The sequence below is a fragment of the Hemiscyllium ocellatum genome, chromosome 4 (assembly GCF_020745735.1).
Source record: "Hemiscyllium ocellatum isolate sHemOce1 chromosome 4, sHemOce1.pat.X.cur, whole genome shotgun sequence".
NCBI lineage: Eukaryota > Metazoa > Chordata > Chondrichthyes > Orectolobiformes > Hemiscylliidae > Hemiscyllium > Hemiscyllium ocellatum.
Window position 1 is genome coordinate 59,267,882 of NC_083404.1, and position 16,885 is coordinate 59,284,766.

General features: G+C 40.4%; 1 protein-coding gene across 1 annotated transcript in view; it reads left to right on the forward strand.

Moving 5' to 3' along the window:
* Nucleotides 1–16,885, forward strand: part of LOC132815204 (regulator of G-protein signaling 22-like) — a 153,018-nt gene that overhangs the window by 119,248 nt on the left and 16,885 nt on the right. Inside the window, exons 19-23 of the mRNA XM_060824020.1 lie at nucleotides 1,145–1,303; nucleotides 5,857–5,925; nucleotides 10,056–10,217; nucleotides 10,979–11,158; nucleotides 15,830–15,973. Of these exons, the coding sequence (XP_060680003.1) occupies nucleotides 1,145–1,303; nucleotides 5,857–5,925; nucleotides 10,056–10,217; nucleotides 10,979–11,158; nucleotides 15,830–15,973 (714 nt within the window). The remainder of the gene's footprint in view (nucleotides 1–1,144; nucleotides 1,304–5,856; nucleotides 5,926–10,055; nucleotides 10,218–10,978; nucleotides 11,159–15,829; nucleotides 15,974–16,885) is intronic.

A 16,885-nucleotide genomic window follows, 5' to 3' on the forward strand; every position in this document is an offset into this window, starting at 1 on the left:
TGATATGGAAGATATTACAATTATTAAAAAGCATTGCTTTAACTCATTGAATAGTTTTTAAGTGCCAATGGAGTGATGAATATTCAGGAACAAAGCTTAAAGGCCCCTAATAATTGACTATGCCTAACTTAGTTTAAAATTTAAAACAAATCCATTAAACTGTAATATGAGGAGATCAGGATTTTTTGGGGGGAATTATTAATGCCTTCCCCCAAGTCTGAGAGTACTGTTCTTCCAACACATGATGACTGACTTCCTTAGGAAGTCACTTGAAATCCTTAACAGTTTGCTTCCTCGAATCTAGTTTTTTACATCTCTGTCACTTTAATGATAAAGTAACACAGATCAGAAACTCTAAGTTCTGGTTACCTGATTGATGCTCCTCAATCTCCTCACAAGATATATATCCAATTATTAGTAAGTATAGACTGATGGGTAATTTCATAAATTTTTAATCTTGATGTACTGGTAACACATACTGGGAATTCAGGGACTTTGTATTCACGCAAGTCAGTGGATGTAAAATCATTGAAGCACATGGTAAAGGTTGGAGAGTGTGTGCTCACATTTTTTTCGAAGTCCTCTGCATGCAAACTGTACAACAGAGGCAGGAATTCATACAATTCAGTATTGCTTGTGAGGGGATTATAGATAAAGATAGAGGATTTGTTTTGGTTTATATTTGCTAATAAATATTAGCAAACTTTGATGTTCTACATGCCATCTGACTTTCCTTGCTTTTGCTTTCAATGGAACGCCAAATTGGTAGGATATATGGTTAACCTGCTTTTCCTCACTCCTGGAAGTTAAAGTCAGATCTTAAAGGTTTTGACCTCTCCCTGCATAAGTATTCTCATTGTTTTTTTAATGAGAAATGCAATGTTTTATAATTAATAGGAAATCTGAAACTTCAGATAATTAACTGCTTAGAAATAAATACAATTTATTGAGCTTCATGTACCAAGACTACATATTGGCAATTTGAGTCCACGCAATTATTGTTAATAGGTGCAAAGTCATACACCCACAAATTTACAACTAAAGCTTTGTAACAGAAGCACAAGTGCATAATATTGTGGAAAAAAGTGTTTAGTAGTAAATTTCAGCAAAAATGAAGAAGTATAAATATAATTCTTCTATCTAGGTGTTGGCATTGGCTGGTGGACAAGAAAATTTGCTCCACAATCTGTTGTCTTCAGAAGTTGCACTGGAGGTGCAAAGATATGCAAAAGAACGTATGGAAAGACAATGGCTGCCAATGTTCCTATCCACACCAGAGTTTGCTGAAACTAATCAGATACGGGTAGGTTAGTCCTGCATTTGAGCAAACTGTTTTACCAAACTTCAAAGCCAATACTAAGGGTCAGATTTTATGAAGTCAGTGAGATTCTGTGGATGACAGATGAGGTCCAGATGCAGTGATTCAGCCCCCATTTCCTACGGGCCTAAACTTGTCAGTGAGGGAAGGTGTCACACAGGTGGGAAACCCAACTCAGGGCCATCAAAAGATCCCATTTTGGCTGATCTTTGAAATGATCCTTGATCATAGCGTAGGAGTTACAAATTGATGAATAACATGTAAATATTCTTAAGGGTAGGTAAAGTCTAAATATCTAAATTTGAAGCTTTTTCTTTAAATCCAACACATCTTAAATGTGATTTTAAAAAGGCTGTAACTGGCAGAAAGAGTTAATTAAAACACTGTCTGCTGAACTAATTTGATTAACAAGCTCTTAGTTTGAACAGAAAATTACCATTTTCTCATGTAGTTTCAATCAGGTTCATTGTATATATTTCCCAAGGCTTGTTATGGTGTTGTAATGAATGCCTACCTGAGTTTTAAAAAGTTTGGCAGCAGGTTTGAAGTTCATAACCAGATTGACAGTTTGAAGTAGACAGGCAGGAGGCTGGAAGAACACAGCAAGCCAGGCAGCATCAGAAGTCGACGTTTCGGGTGTAACCCTTCTTCGGGACTGGGGGTGGGTGTAAGGGAAGTTGCCGATAAAGAGGGTGGCTGTGGCAGGGTGGTGATATGGGGATAGATGAAGACAGATATAGGGTTCAAATAGACACATTTTTTAAAGCTTTGAATGATAGTTTGTCAGGAATTCAGTTTGTCAGTAAAGGATACCACCATCTACCATAGTCAGTCAAGGGTTTATCTGATTACAGTACGGATGTTGGTCAAGGTCTTTCAGTCACGAGATCCTTCCAATAACTGGGGATCATTGACTCTGCTGTATTGCTGCATAGGGATTGGGGCCTGGTCAGTCCTGCAGGTCAGGCCCAACCAGTTTGATGATTATACATCAGAGTCACAGAGATATACAGCACGGAAACAGACACTTCAGTCCAACTCATCCATGTCAATCAGGTATTCTATAGTAATCTAGTCCAATTTGCTAGCATTTGGCCATATCCCTCTAAACTCTTCCTATTCACATACACATCCAGGTGCCTTTTAAATGTTGTAGTTGTACCAGCCTCCTTCACCTCCTCTGGCAGCTCATTCCATATATGCACCACTGTATGAAAAATGTATCCCTTAGATCCTGTTTAAATCTTTCCTCTCTTACCTTAAATCTTTCCTCTCTTACCTTAAATCTTTGCCCTCAAGTTTTGGACTCCTTTACCCTGGGCAAAAGACCTTGACTAGTCACCCTTTCCAAGGCCCTCATGATTTTACACACCTCTATAAAGTCACCCTTCAGCTTCTGAACTCGAGGGAAAACAGCCCCAGCCTATTCAGCCTTTTCCTATCGGTCAAACCCTCCAAACCTGGCAACACCTTTGTAAATCTTTTCGGAACCCTTTCAAGTTTCACAACATCCTTCCCTTAGCAGGGAGACCAGAATTGAATGCAATATTCAAAAAGTGGCATAACCAATGCCCTGTATAGCTGTAACATGACTTCCCAACTCCTATACTCAATGTACTGACCAATAAAAACAAGCGTACCATATGCCTTGTTCACTACCCTGTCTGCCTGTGATTCTGTTTCGAGGAGCTATGAACCTACACCCCAAGGTCTTTTTGTTCAGCAACACTCCTCAGGATCTTCCCATTAAGTGTATAAGTCCTGCCCTGATTTGCCTTTCCAAAATGCAGCACCTCACATTTACCTAAAGTAAAATCCATCTGCCACTCCTTGGCCCATTTGCCCATCTCGTTAAGGTCCTGTTGTACTCTGAGATAACCTCCTTCACTGTCCATTAGACCACCAAGTTTGGCATCATCTGCAAACTCAGCGGACAGAGCACTGATTGTTGCAGTATGTTGTTGGTTACAGGCCTCCAGTCTGAAAAGCAACCCTGCACCACTACCTGCTGTCTCCTACCTCCAAGCCAATTTTGTATCCAAATACCTAGTTCTCCCTGTATTTCATGTAATCTAACCTTGTTAACCAGTCTCCCCGCGGAACCTTGTCGAATGCCTGACTGAAGTCCAAATCTACACGTGCATCAGTTGGACACATCAGTCTGGGGCTGTTGTCACAAGTTAGTCTGGCCTTGACACATGGTCAGTCCAGGGGGTTTGGCCAGTAATGGTCAGGGGTATTATCAGGAAGAGTCGATAGAATTTTGAGCAATGTGGAAAACTCAAATCTGGGGAAGGTCTGCATTATGTTGTGATGGGGACACCTCTAAATGTAAGAGCGGAATCTGATGTAGCACAGGAGTCTACCGTGTACTGCAGGAGTTGGGTATTTTACTAGTCACCATCATTCTTGTTTCAAATGGGAAGACAGTGGACCACTACAGTATGCATGACATAGACAAAGGGGAAAAATTGGGAATATTTAAATGAAAGAGAACATGGGGAGGCTGAAAGATAATGGGGATGTCACAGACAGAACACAAAGCAGAACACGAGGGATTTTATCCTGACTATCAGATAGAGCTTGTCACATACTCACACGAGAGTGAACTGGATAACATGCCATTTTTGACCAAACCTCAACTGTGCATTAGAGAAGGAAAATGGTTGTCAACACATTCACAGAAGGCAGACAGATTTTTTTTTTGATCTGTATGAATGAGTGGGGACATGTTGGTGACGTGAGGCACTGCTTAGGGAAACTGCAATAATCAGGCATCTATAGATGCAGTGCTGTCATCTGCCATCAAATACACCTGCAGCTCATGCATTAACCAACTATGCCCACAATAGAAATCTTAGCCTCAAGCAATCATGATTGTTCTTTTACTTATAATAATTGAAACTTGTGAGCTTTGCAAAGGTCGTGTGATCACAGGCAAATTTAAAATTGTTGCCTGCTTTCGCCAATTCACAAACACATTCAACAGGTCTTGTTGCTGCACAGTGCCTTGAAGCTGCTATCTCTGTACACTTTTGTAAGAACATTGTCTGTTATAGTCAATGGTCCACTTCTTGGTGTATTGATGTGGTGGTGTTTGGGCGAGATGTAGGGGAAATGAGGGTGTAGTTCTGCCAAACTTATAACCTCCTAACATTGTTTGGTGAAATAGCTTGCGCTGTAGCTGAATAAGGTGAAATAATGCAAAGGTTGTATAGAGACAATACGTTGTCCTTCTCATGTTTTCTCTGAATCACATCCTTATTTTGATATTCTCCAAAGAGGATCATTGCACACATTCTGAACGGATACAGCAAAGGCTAGAGTTATTGCTGTTGCAGTAAATGTAGGAGGCAACACTACTGATAATGTTGGTGGAGTCCTTCAACCTTTGACTCAGTTTGTCAAATGTCTCTGACAAATCTACCTTCTGTTCATCTGTCTGACTGTATTTGCATAAAGTTATTAGTGGCTAACACCATGGGATCATCTTCAGCCTGGATTTGAGCAGGTGCCTGATCTCTGACAATCTTCTGAATACTAATGACATGAGGAGTTTCTTCCTTGAACAGCTGCGGAGATGTGTCAGTGGTGTGTTCACCAGATTGTTTTCCTGATTCTAATATAGATAGAATACTCAATAAGGAAGAAAGTTTCTAAATTGGTGGAGAGTGCAGGAGAAAGCCTTGCTGGTGCATCCTCTGGGATTTAGTAGCCATCTCTTTGGAGGTAGAGAAGGAGTTGATGTGTTATTATTATACTGTTTGCATAAGACAAGAGAGACTATCAGTGTGCAGTAGAGGTATAAACTTGAATATCTTAAGAGAGAGTTAACAATGGTAGTAATGACAGAGCAGCACAGCTCAGACAAAAGAAGCTTGCTGAGTTAGCTGGAAATAGAGCTTTCATCATCATCACATGAACAGAGTTGATCCTCTCTAGAATACTGAGGATCTTCTAGAGGGGTGAGGAGCAGAATGTCTTTCTGAACCAATGAGTTATTTCTACTTCTCAAGCAGATACCCTATTTTGCATCTGATTAAGAATTCCAGTTTAATAGTAATTATTGCAATTGTGGGTAGTTTTGTGCAATGTCTCAAGTAACTGAATAAAACATAATTTTAGTGTCCTTTCAGCTCAAAATTTAAAAATATCTTTTGTATGTTTTGTTCAACATAGAATCATGTGGCATTATAGACCATTCAGTCTACTGTGCTTAAGAGCTTTGGAATGGCTATCTAATTTATTAATTAGACAATACACCATTACCTTTGCAAGTTTTCTCTTTTTAAGCATTAGTATACATCCAATTCCCAGGGCTCTGTGGCACAGTGGTAGCATCCCTACTCTGGACCACGAGGAAGGGGTTTAAGTCCCACCTGCTCCAACTGTGCAATAACATCTCTAAACAGGTTGGTTAGAAAATATCTAAACACAATGCCATCTTGCACATTCAAAATATATGGCACGACTAAGTGAAATGTATTGAAATCTGTAATTTGACCCTGAAATTTTATTGGTTGGCATCTGTTTTCCAGATAAAATTGCAAGAGGTTGTAGAGGACCAGATGTTACACAAAAGCAGGAAGAAGCGAGATGTAATGAAGGTGAGAACCTGCACCTCCAACGTTATATGTTGGCAGTTCAAACAAATCATTACTGTATCTGAATTGATTCCTGATGAAGGGCTCTGGCCCGAAACATCGAATTTCCTGTTCCTTGGATGCTGCCTGACCTACTGTGCTTTAACCAGCAACACATTTTCAGCTCTGATCTTCAGCATCTGCAGACCTCACTTTTTACTCTGAATTGTCAGTGTCTGAATTTACAAATGGTGATAATCTGAGATATAGCTAATTGAAAATAAAATAAGCTGAATAGTTTTGTTTCATTGTACATCCCTTTTACTTTGGAAAACAAAGATTGATACAGGAAATGAAAAAAAACATGAACATACAAAACTGACAGACATGACAAGATCAGCTTCTTCAGCATCCTGTCTACATGTTTCATATTAATTTAAAAATGAACTCTGTTACTTCTATTAATGTGGGTCAGGATGGAATAATTTTTAATTTATATAGTTTTTGGTAGAGGGTGCAATCGAAAATTTTTAATTTAGGTGTCGGCAGGGACTGATATCCTAGAAAAATCTGAATGCTTGCTGACTCTAACCTGCTGACTTTGGTATATCAATCCAATATATTCAACTACCTGTGAGCAACCTCATTGTAAGAGGTCGCATTTCAACTTTAATACATTAGTTGCTCAATTTGAGAAATATTGCAGTTTAACTTTGCATCCATGGATTCTCTGGGATTCTTTGAACTCACCAATTAAAACAAGAAAACATGGAAGCTATTGAGAGGGGGTTTGTGAAGTAATGACAAATAAATATACCTGTTTCTGGGAAAAATATCAAGAAGAGGGAAAAACACCACTGAGTACTCCGTATTGATGGCTGTTTTCCAAACTGATTATGTGTAAAGAGTGACTATGAAGGAATGATATGATATTGCATCAGGTTGAGATGAGTGTTGCTGGTGAATAGACATCACAATGTGAGAAAGTGCACAAAGAGGACTGGTGGCACTTGCAAGATGAGTTATAGAGTCATAAAATTAGTCAAAACCTAATACATGGGAGGAGTGAAAGGTGATATGCATATCAGCATCTAGATGAATGTACTGCACCTTTCCTGCCAAGTTGAAAGTATTGAACTACATCTTGCCTTGGACCTAGGGATGTAACACCCTGCTGCTGAGCAATATGCTAGTTTCAATTTATCGTCTTGGCGTTCTCAGTCATCTGGACTCGAAACACTAACTTGCTTTCTCTTCATGGATGCCACCTGACCTGCTAAAAGGACAGGGTATCCTCAGTTTAAGCTGAATTTAACAGCAGGACCTGACTTCCTATTTTGACATTGGTTTACCAGCCATAGTTAGTTAGATGGAGATTCAGGGTAGAATGGAGGGTGGCAGGGCGCACTGGAATGGAGAGGTCGGGGGGGTGGGGAGCTGTTGAGAAGGCAGCATGGAATGGAGTGCCCATCATATGGCCACAGCTAAATGTAAGACATGATGGAGGGAGTGATCATGGTCCTGAGGTATTTGATGGGTGGTGCTGAGAAGGATTGGAGTTTGAGGGATATTAATGTGATCCGGTGAGATGTCAGAGAGCTCAGAGACAGAACATCATGGAGAAGCCCAGAGAGATTAGGAGACTCAAAAGGCAATCATGCGCCATTGAAGGCATCAAAAAGGCATTAATTCATAAAGTGAGAATCAATTGTTAGGGAGAATAATGGGGTTGCCTATGGGCCTATAGGGTGGGAAGCATTCCTGTTCACATTGTCAAGATCACAAGCAGTGCTGGATAAGCACTTACCTCTTCCATGAAGTAGTCCTCGCTTCCCTTTAGCCCTCAAAGGCCTGAAAAACCACTCGGCCATCATCGGCATGGTGGCTCACTGGTTAGCCTTGTTGCCTCACAGCGTCAGGGTCCCGGGTTCAATTCCAGCCTTGGGTGACTGTCTGTGTGGAGTTTGCACATTCTTCCTGTGTCTGCGTGGGTTTCCTCCCACATTCTAAAGATGCGCAGGTCTAAATTGACCATAGTTGTTAGGTGAATTAGTCAGAGGGTTGCGTTGGGCTGAAGGGCCTGTTTCCACACTGTAGGGAATCTAATCTTAAAAAAACTCTAGGATGAAAATACATTGGAGCCATGCATATCTCACTAAAATTTCCTTAGAAGTGTTAGCCCATACATTAAAGGCCAAATGGCTTCATTCTATGGTATTCAAATAATCAATGTAAGGAGATTGAGTTTTTTGAAGATGCAACAAAGAGAATTGATGAGGGCAGAATGGTGAATGTGATCTATGTGGGCTTCAGTAAGGCATTTGACAAGGTTCCACGTGGTGGACTAGTTAGCGAGATTATATCATGGAATACAGGAAGAACTAGCCTTTGGATACAGAACTAGCTCGAAGGTGGTGGAGGGTTGCTTTTCAGACTGGAAGTCTGTGACCGGTGGTATGCCACAAGGATTGGTATTGGGTCCAATGCTTTTCGTTATTTATATAAATGATTTGGATTTGAAAATAGGAGGTATAGTTTGTAAATTTGCAGATTACACCAAAATTGGAGGTGTAGTGGACAGTGAAGAAGGTTATCTCAGTTTGCAACAGATTTTGATCAGATGGGCCAACGGGCTTAGGAGTGGCAGATGTAATTTAATTTAGCTAAATGTGAGGTGCTGCATTTCGGATAGGCAAGTCAGGCAGGACTTTTACACTTAATGGTAAGGTCCTGGGGAGTGTTGCTGAACAAAGAGACCTTGGAGTATAGGTTCATAATTCTTTGAAAGTGGAGTCGCAGATCGACAGGATAGTAATGATGTTTGGTATGCTTTCCTTTACTGGTCAGAGCTTTGAGCACAGGAATTGAGAGGTCATGTTGCAGCTGTACAGGACATTGATTAGGTCACTTTTGGAATATTGTGTGCAATTCTGGTCTCCCTCTTATAGGTAGGATGTTGTGGTAGGGTTTGAGCTATAGGGATAGGCTGAATAGGCTGGGGCTGTTTTATCTGGAGCATCGAAGGCTGAGGGGTGACCTTATAGAAGTTTATGAAATCATAGTTAAAAATCACACAACACCAGGTTATAGTCCAACAGGTTTAATTGGAAGCACACTAGCTTTCGGAGCAACGCTCCTTCATCAGGTGAATCAGGAGCATCGCTCCGAAAGCTAGTGTGCTTCCAATTAAACCTGTTGGATTATAACCTGATGTTGCGTGATTTTTAACTTTGTACACCCCAGTCCAACACCGCCATCTCCAAATTATGAAATCATAGGGTAAATAGGTAAGGTCTTTTCCCTAGGGTGGGGGAGTCCAGAACTAAAGGGTGAGAGGGGAAAGATTTAAGAGGGCCCTAAGGGCAACTTTTTCACACAAAGAGTGTATGGAATAAGCTGCCAGAGAAAGTGGTGGAGACTGGTATAATTACCACAATTAAAAGCTGTCCAGATGGATACATGAATAGAAAGGATTTAGAGGGATATGGGCCAAGTGCTGACAAATGGGTCTAGATTAATTTAGGATATCTGATTGGCATGGATGAGTTGGACTGAAGGATCTGTTTCCATGCTGTACATCTCTATGGCTCTATAACTTGGATAACAAGCTGATTTCTGGCAGCAGATTGGTTGTTTCCCTATTATTCCAAAGTGGGCACATTTGACACAGATTGCATTACAGTTTGAATTTTCTTACATGTCAACATCCCACCTGATTCAAACCCATTCAATATTGGAGGTGGAGGTAATATTCCCCACTATGTTCCACACAGTGATCTGTCATCTGAAGTTAATTGAAAATGGGATTATACATGGTAGATGCTTGATGACCGGCAGGGACACAACATTATGTATAACTCTCTAACACTAATTAAAAAAAGTTTAATTTTAATTCTGGAAATTTTCAAAGCTCCAATCATCATATGGAGATAATTCAGTTGCATTGGCTACAATCTCATCTTTTTAAAGCCACAATGTTGCTTCTCTCCAAATGCTATTGAATCGATTTCTAAGAGTTCATTGAATCTTGATACAGAAACTGCACAGGTTTGAAAATACCGGCAGCAAAATGTTTACAGAATGGCTGTTCTTTTCGAATGGTTTGTGAAACTGTGAATTATGTAAGTGATTATGAATATTTATATTACCTACAGCACATGGATAACAAATGGACTGCCTCATCAAAAGAAATCATAGCATTTCGTAAAGCTTTGTTAAATCCAGTAACGGCACTTCAATTTCGGAAGTTTGTATCAACAAAAGGACAACTGATGGAGAATAATGTACTTTTTTGGCTCGAGGTTCAAAAATACAAGGTAAACAAAATACTAGAAAATGAAGAATGATTTTAAGAGAATTAAGTAACAATTCAAAACTACTTCCAAACGAGTCAGATGTTTAACCCACACAAAATTACTTGAACAAAGAATATTGCTGAAAAAAACTAATGTGCTGAGATAATTGTGTACATGGATTACATTTCACATTGTCTGTGGGTGGTTTTAAGGTGGGTGGGAAGGTATTCCTCATCGTTGGGTGAGATATTGCCTGCACCTGGCAGGAATCCCCGCATCTTTAGTTTTGGAGTATATGTGTTAGTGTGTGTTATTATGTTGGGCTCCTGGGTCATCTCCCTTTAATCCATGTCAGTGGCCAATTGAAACTGACCACTCAACTTACCTTCCAACCTGCCCCCTCACTGAGACCCGTAGCTCTAGATTTACATGGACGTCTCAGCTTGGTGCATCTGCCTGCAGTCAAGCAGTGACTGGCACTCCTGTCTGGTACTGCAGAGATGTCCCATATGTGATTTGTTGGCAACTCTCCAAGGTGGGACTTAAAGCAATTTACATTGCTTTACTGTTAAATTGCTATGGGACAGCCATCTGGATCATGTTGAGGCTCCCCACCTTGACTTTTTTGCCAAAGAATGGGAGCATGGGGACTGCAGCCTTTTGTAAAACCTAGCCCTATTAATTTTTGTTTGCATGTGTGTGTATGTGCATGCTTTTATCATCTGCAGCTGTCTGACATAGAGAGAGTACAGATCCCTTTTCTGTGTTTATTTTTCCTCCAGGACTTATGCCATTCTCATGCAACTGTGGAAACCATTCAGAATAAGATCATGGTCATTATCAACTGTTTTATCAATTCCAATATTCCACCGGCTGTGCAAATTGATATTCCTGAAGAACAGGCAAACAGAATTATTAGTCAAAAGGATCAGCAGGGTCCATATATCTTCAGAGAAGCACAGGTACAAAAAGGAATGTGAAGGAGCCCAGAAAAATGGCTAAACAGCATTTTGGAGCAATGTGCATGATCATTCATAAACTGTAATACAGGGTAGTCCATTTAGTCTTTAGTTGTGTAGCTTTTGTTCACACCTAGCTCACTGAAGCCAAAACTTTTACATGTCATAGTATATTGATACTATTTGATTCCCAATGGGAAACCATTTTATTTGTGCAATGTAGGTAAGTCAAAACGAAAAAGACATTTTTACAACCTTACAAAGTGCTCACAGTACGAAAATAAGCTTTTGAGTTTTATAAGCTCATGCGAGTGCTTTTACCCCATATGAACCCATCCTCAACTTCATCCCACACCATCAACATATTCTCATAGAATCCCCATTGTGTGAAAACAGGCCATTTGGTCCAACAAGTCCATACCGACTGTCTGAAGAGCATACCACACACGGCAAGGTGGCACAGTGGTCAGCACTGCTGCCTCACAGCGCCAGAGACCCAGGTACAATTCCCGCCTCAGACAACTCTCTGTGTGGAGTTTGCACATTTTCCCCCTGTCTGCGTGGGTTTCCTCCCACAATCCAAAAATGTGCAGGTTAGGTGGATTGGCCACGCTAAATTGCTCATAGTGGTAGGTGAAGGGGTAAATGTAGGGGAATGGGTCTGGGTGGGTTGCACTTTGGCTGTGTAGACTTGTTGGGCCGAAGGGCCTGTTTCCACATTGTAAGTAATCTAATCCTTCCCCCTCCCCTATCCATGCATTGCCAATGGCTAATGTACCTAACCTACACACCCCTGGACACTATGGACAATTTAGCATGGCCAATCCACCTAATTGCTCATCTTTGGATTGTGGGAGGAAACAGGAGAACCTGGTGGAAACCAACACAGACACTGGGAGAATGTGCAAACTCCATGTAGACAGTCGCCCAAGGATGGGATTGAACCCAGGTCCCTGGCACTGTGTGAGGCAGCAATGCTAACCATTGAGCCACCGTGCCTCTTATTTTCACTCTTTCTCATTTGAATATTTATCCAAATACCCCTTACATACATCAATGTCAACTCTTCAATAACTTCATTTGGTAAGGAGATCCTCATTAAAACCACTCTCTGTGTTAAGACTATAAGATTTAGAAGCACAACTGAGCCACTCAGCCTATTGAGTCTGCTCAGCAATTCAATCTTAGCTGATATATTTCTCAATCCTATTATCTTGCCTCCTCCCAGTAGCCCTTGACCCCCTCACTCATCAAGAATCTATCTATCTCTGTCTTAAATACACTCAGTTACTTCGCCTACACAAACTTATGCAGCACTGAGTATCATAAATTCACCTCCCGCTGGCTGAAGAAGTTCTCCTCATCTCAGTTCTAAATGGAGGTCCCTTCACTCCGAATTTGTTCCCTTGGATCTTAGTCCCTCTTACTGGTGGAAACATCTTCTCCACATCTGCTCTATCCAGTGCTGTCAGATTCCTTGTTCAATGACATCCCTCCTCATCCATCTAAACTCCATCAAGTACTGATCCAGAGTCTGTTCCTCATATGACAAAACGTCAACCCCTGGATCCTTCTTGTAAATCTCCTCTGGGCTCCCTCCAATGCCAGCACACCTTTCCTTAGATATAGGGTCCAAAACTGCTCACAATATTCCAAATACATTCAGTCCGGAGCCTTACATAACCTCAGCAATACATGGCTGCTCTTGTATTCTATCCATTGCTAACATTGCAGTTGCTTTCCTAACTGTCAACTGAAACTGCATGTTAACCTGAAGAGAATCCTAAACTAGGACTCCCAACTCTCCTTGTGCTTCACACTTCCAAAGCATTGATTTAGAAAATGGTCCAAACATCTATTCATCCTACAAAAGCACATAATCTCACACTATACCACATTGTATTCCAACTGCAGTTTTGTTGCCCTCTCTCCTAGCCTGTCCAAGTCTTCTACAGTCTCTGTCCTTCCTCAACACTATGTGTTCTTCTAACCTTCTTTATATCATCTGCAAACTGAGCAACAATGCCCTCAGTTTCTTCATCCGGATCATTAAAGTATACTGTGAATAATTGTGATTCCAACACTGGCCCCTGCAAAACTAGTCAGCAGTTCCCATCCTGAAAAAGAACCCTTACCCCACGCTTTGCCTTCTGCCAGTCAGCCAATCCTTTATCCTTGCCAGTACCTTGCCCCTAACACCGTGGGTTCTTATCTTATTTCACAGCCTTCTGTGCAGCATCTTGTCAAAGGCCTTCTGGAAAACCAAATCCATCACATCCACTGGCTGCCCTTTGTCTAACTTGTTGAATACCTCCTCAAAGAATTCTAACAGATTTATTCAGGCATGACCTCCCCTTGATGAAGCCCTAATGACTCAGCATTATCCTCACTTCCAAGTCCTCTGCAGTCACATCCTTAATAGTGGACTCTAATATCTTACCAATGACCAAGTTCAGGCTAATTGGCATATAATTTCCCAACTTCTGTCTCCCTCCCTCCTTAAACAGGTGTGCTGTATTAGCATTTTCAGACCTCTGGTACTCTCCCCAACTCCAGTGATTTCTGGAAGATCAACACCAATGTCTCGACAATCTCCTCAGCTATTTCCTTTGGAACTCCGGTCTCGTGATTTATTCACCTTCAGACCTTTCTGGTTCCCCAGCATATTATCCTTAGAAATGGCCAGTACATTCCCCTCCACCCCTGACTCTTTTGAAGTTCTGGTATATTACAGGTATTTTCCACTGTGAACACTGATGTAAAGTGCGTATTCAGTTCCTTCACCATTTCTTTGTTCCTCCTTATTATTTCTACAGTGTCACTTTCTAACAGCTCAATGTCCACTCTTGCCTTTCTCTTTCTGTTTAGATAGCTGAGAAACAATCTCGCAAACTACTTTTTATATTACTAGCAACTTACCCTCTTATTTCTTCTCTCTTTCCCCATGTCCCATTGCTCTTTTAGTTTATCCTCTGACCTCCCACTAATCATTACCACATTGTATGCTTTTATTTTCTTTTATTCTGTCCCTGACTTACTGTGTCAGCCATGATTGCCTTTCCTTCTCCACAGCATATTTCTTCTTCTTCCTTCAGATGGATTTGAAGAAGGGCTTATGCCCGAAACGTCGAATTTCCTGTTCCTTGGATGCTGCCTGACCTGCTGCGTTTTTCCAGCAACACATTTTCAGCTACCCTTCCAGGAGAAAGACAGGACTGCAATTGCTGGAGATCAGAGCTGAAAAATGTGTTGCTGGAAAAGCACAGCAGGTCAGGCAGCACAACTCTGGCCACTTCCTCCCTTGTGTCTTTGTAGCTACCTTTACTCAATTGTAATATTTGATTCCAGCTTCTCCCTTTAATTCTGCAGTGTGAATTCTATCATATTACAGTCAGTGTCCCCAGGGGTTCCTTCACCTTAAGCTTCCTAATCAAGTCTGCCTCATTACACATCACCAAATCCAGAATTGCCTGTTTCGAAGTGGAATGTACACAAGCTCTAAAAAATCTTGCAGACAGTCCTTTTCCATGAATTCCTTTTTTTAAGATCAACTACTAACCTTCTTTTCCCATGCCACCCGTATATTGAAGACCTCATGATTACTGGCTTTTCTTTTCTACATTCTAACTACTGCTAAGAGGCTGTACACAACTCCCATCGGTGTTTTTTACCTTTGCAGATCCTCACATCTACCCATAAAGAAGTTTTTCTCTTGTTTGTCTTACAGCGTTTACTAATATTGATAGAACTCAGTTTGGTCTTTTCGCTTAAATGGTCATGTCCTTTTCATGTATAACCTATGACCCTTTTGAAACACAACACTGTTCAGAATTTTCTTTTCTAGGGAAAGAGCCCAACCTGTTCAATCTGTGCAGATGGCTTTAATCTCTTAGCTCTGGCATCTTTCTATTGAATCATTTTTGCGTCATTTCCAATACATTTATATTATTCTTGTAAAATGAAAATCTGAAACATTCGTAATGCTCCAAGTACGACCTAACCAAGGTTTTATGCCAATTTAACATACTTTCTCTGCTTTCTAATGCTTTTCCACTAGAAATGTGCTCCAGTACGTTGTTTGCTTTTTTGTGTCTTTATCAACATTTGTTGCTTTTTTACTGATTTGTGTGACTGTATCTGGAAATACCTTTGCTCCTCGACATCACTTAGACAGTAACTTTTTAAGGAGTATATTTTTTCCTTGTTCTTACTACCAAAATGTACTACTTCACATTTACTTATATTAAAGAGCAGTTGCCAATGACATGAATATTCTGTAATTTATTAATATCACCCTAAAGTTGCTGATGTATTCCTCTGCATTAACTATACCAACCTTTTGATATCTCTTGCAAATTTTGAAATCATATTTCTGATTTAGAGTCCAATTTGTACATTGTGAGCAACTTTGGCTTCAGTACTTTCTACTTTCACCCCTTGGGAAGGAGTTTACACTGCAGACCTTTTGATAAATCCAAGTTTACTACTACCAATGTCTATCTTTTTTAAATCACTTATTCATAAATTTCTAAAAGGCTGGCATAAGGCTCATTGAGAAGTCTAGCTGCACATATTCTCAATTCATTGATTTGATCATTTAAGCTTTGAAATCTATAAATGTGTCAGTTTCTTAGAAATATTTAATCATAATATTAATTACATTTCACTTCACAGATGGCAGTTTTTGATATCCTCTTCAAACTATGGCCTCAATTTTCTGGTTTCCGACGCAGTATTGCTGTTGAAAGCATAGAGAACAAAAGGGAACAAGAAATACTGCGAAGTAAAAATATAGAAAAGAGCTTAATTCAGCAGAAGGTAAATCTAATCTCAAAAAAGAAGAGTTGTTTTTAGATGGATGGGATGTTAACATTTTAAAAATCTGAAACATAATATGATTTTTAATGGAGTTGGCATAGCGAAGTGGGCAAAACCAGTTTCCGGAACATAAACTGACAATTTAACTGTTGTAAAGAGGCCGAATGCCTTATTCAGTAATTAACTTCAACTATGTTTAAGAAATCTGGCAGTTAAAGGGACCCCTTTGTGGGAAAGTAAGAATTGTTCGCAGTGCTTCTTGTGAACTAAGAGGACCTGAGTGCTTCATCCAACCCACCGTACTTATCTTCCTCCCTTTGCACTATCAGACTACCTCTACCTATCTAAAGAAAGCTCTGAGATCAGAACTTCAAGTGTCATAAACCAAGGCTCTTCTTCACCCCAATGAAGATTGCTTATCCCTTTGGGTCCATGTATTGCACCCCAGATTACTATGTCCAGGAATTACCAATCACCGCACATCACAGCACTGAATTCACTTACCAGATAGTGATTACCATCACCTCATCAGGATTCTGACCATGCGCACCAACCCCCCCCCCTCCCCATCTCCCCTCACACTCTCCTCCCCCACTTCCCCATCTGCTTTCGCTACTCTAAGTTGCAGTATCCCTACTTGTTCCTGTCCCAGGTCCTGATGCAAGACCAAGTTTCTGAATCAAACTGACTTCTGGACAGAGAAAAAGAACACATGCCTCTGTAGTTCTAACTTTAAATCATATATGGAAACTTTGATTTCAGTACACTATTTAGACACATAAACATTTAAAACATATGACATTGATGTGTTCACAAAGGAATTGGGTAACATCACCTGCACATTATGATGTAGCATTGACATATAGCACTGCCTGCAGGTTTTAGCATCCTTACTCATATGTTCAGCTCAAA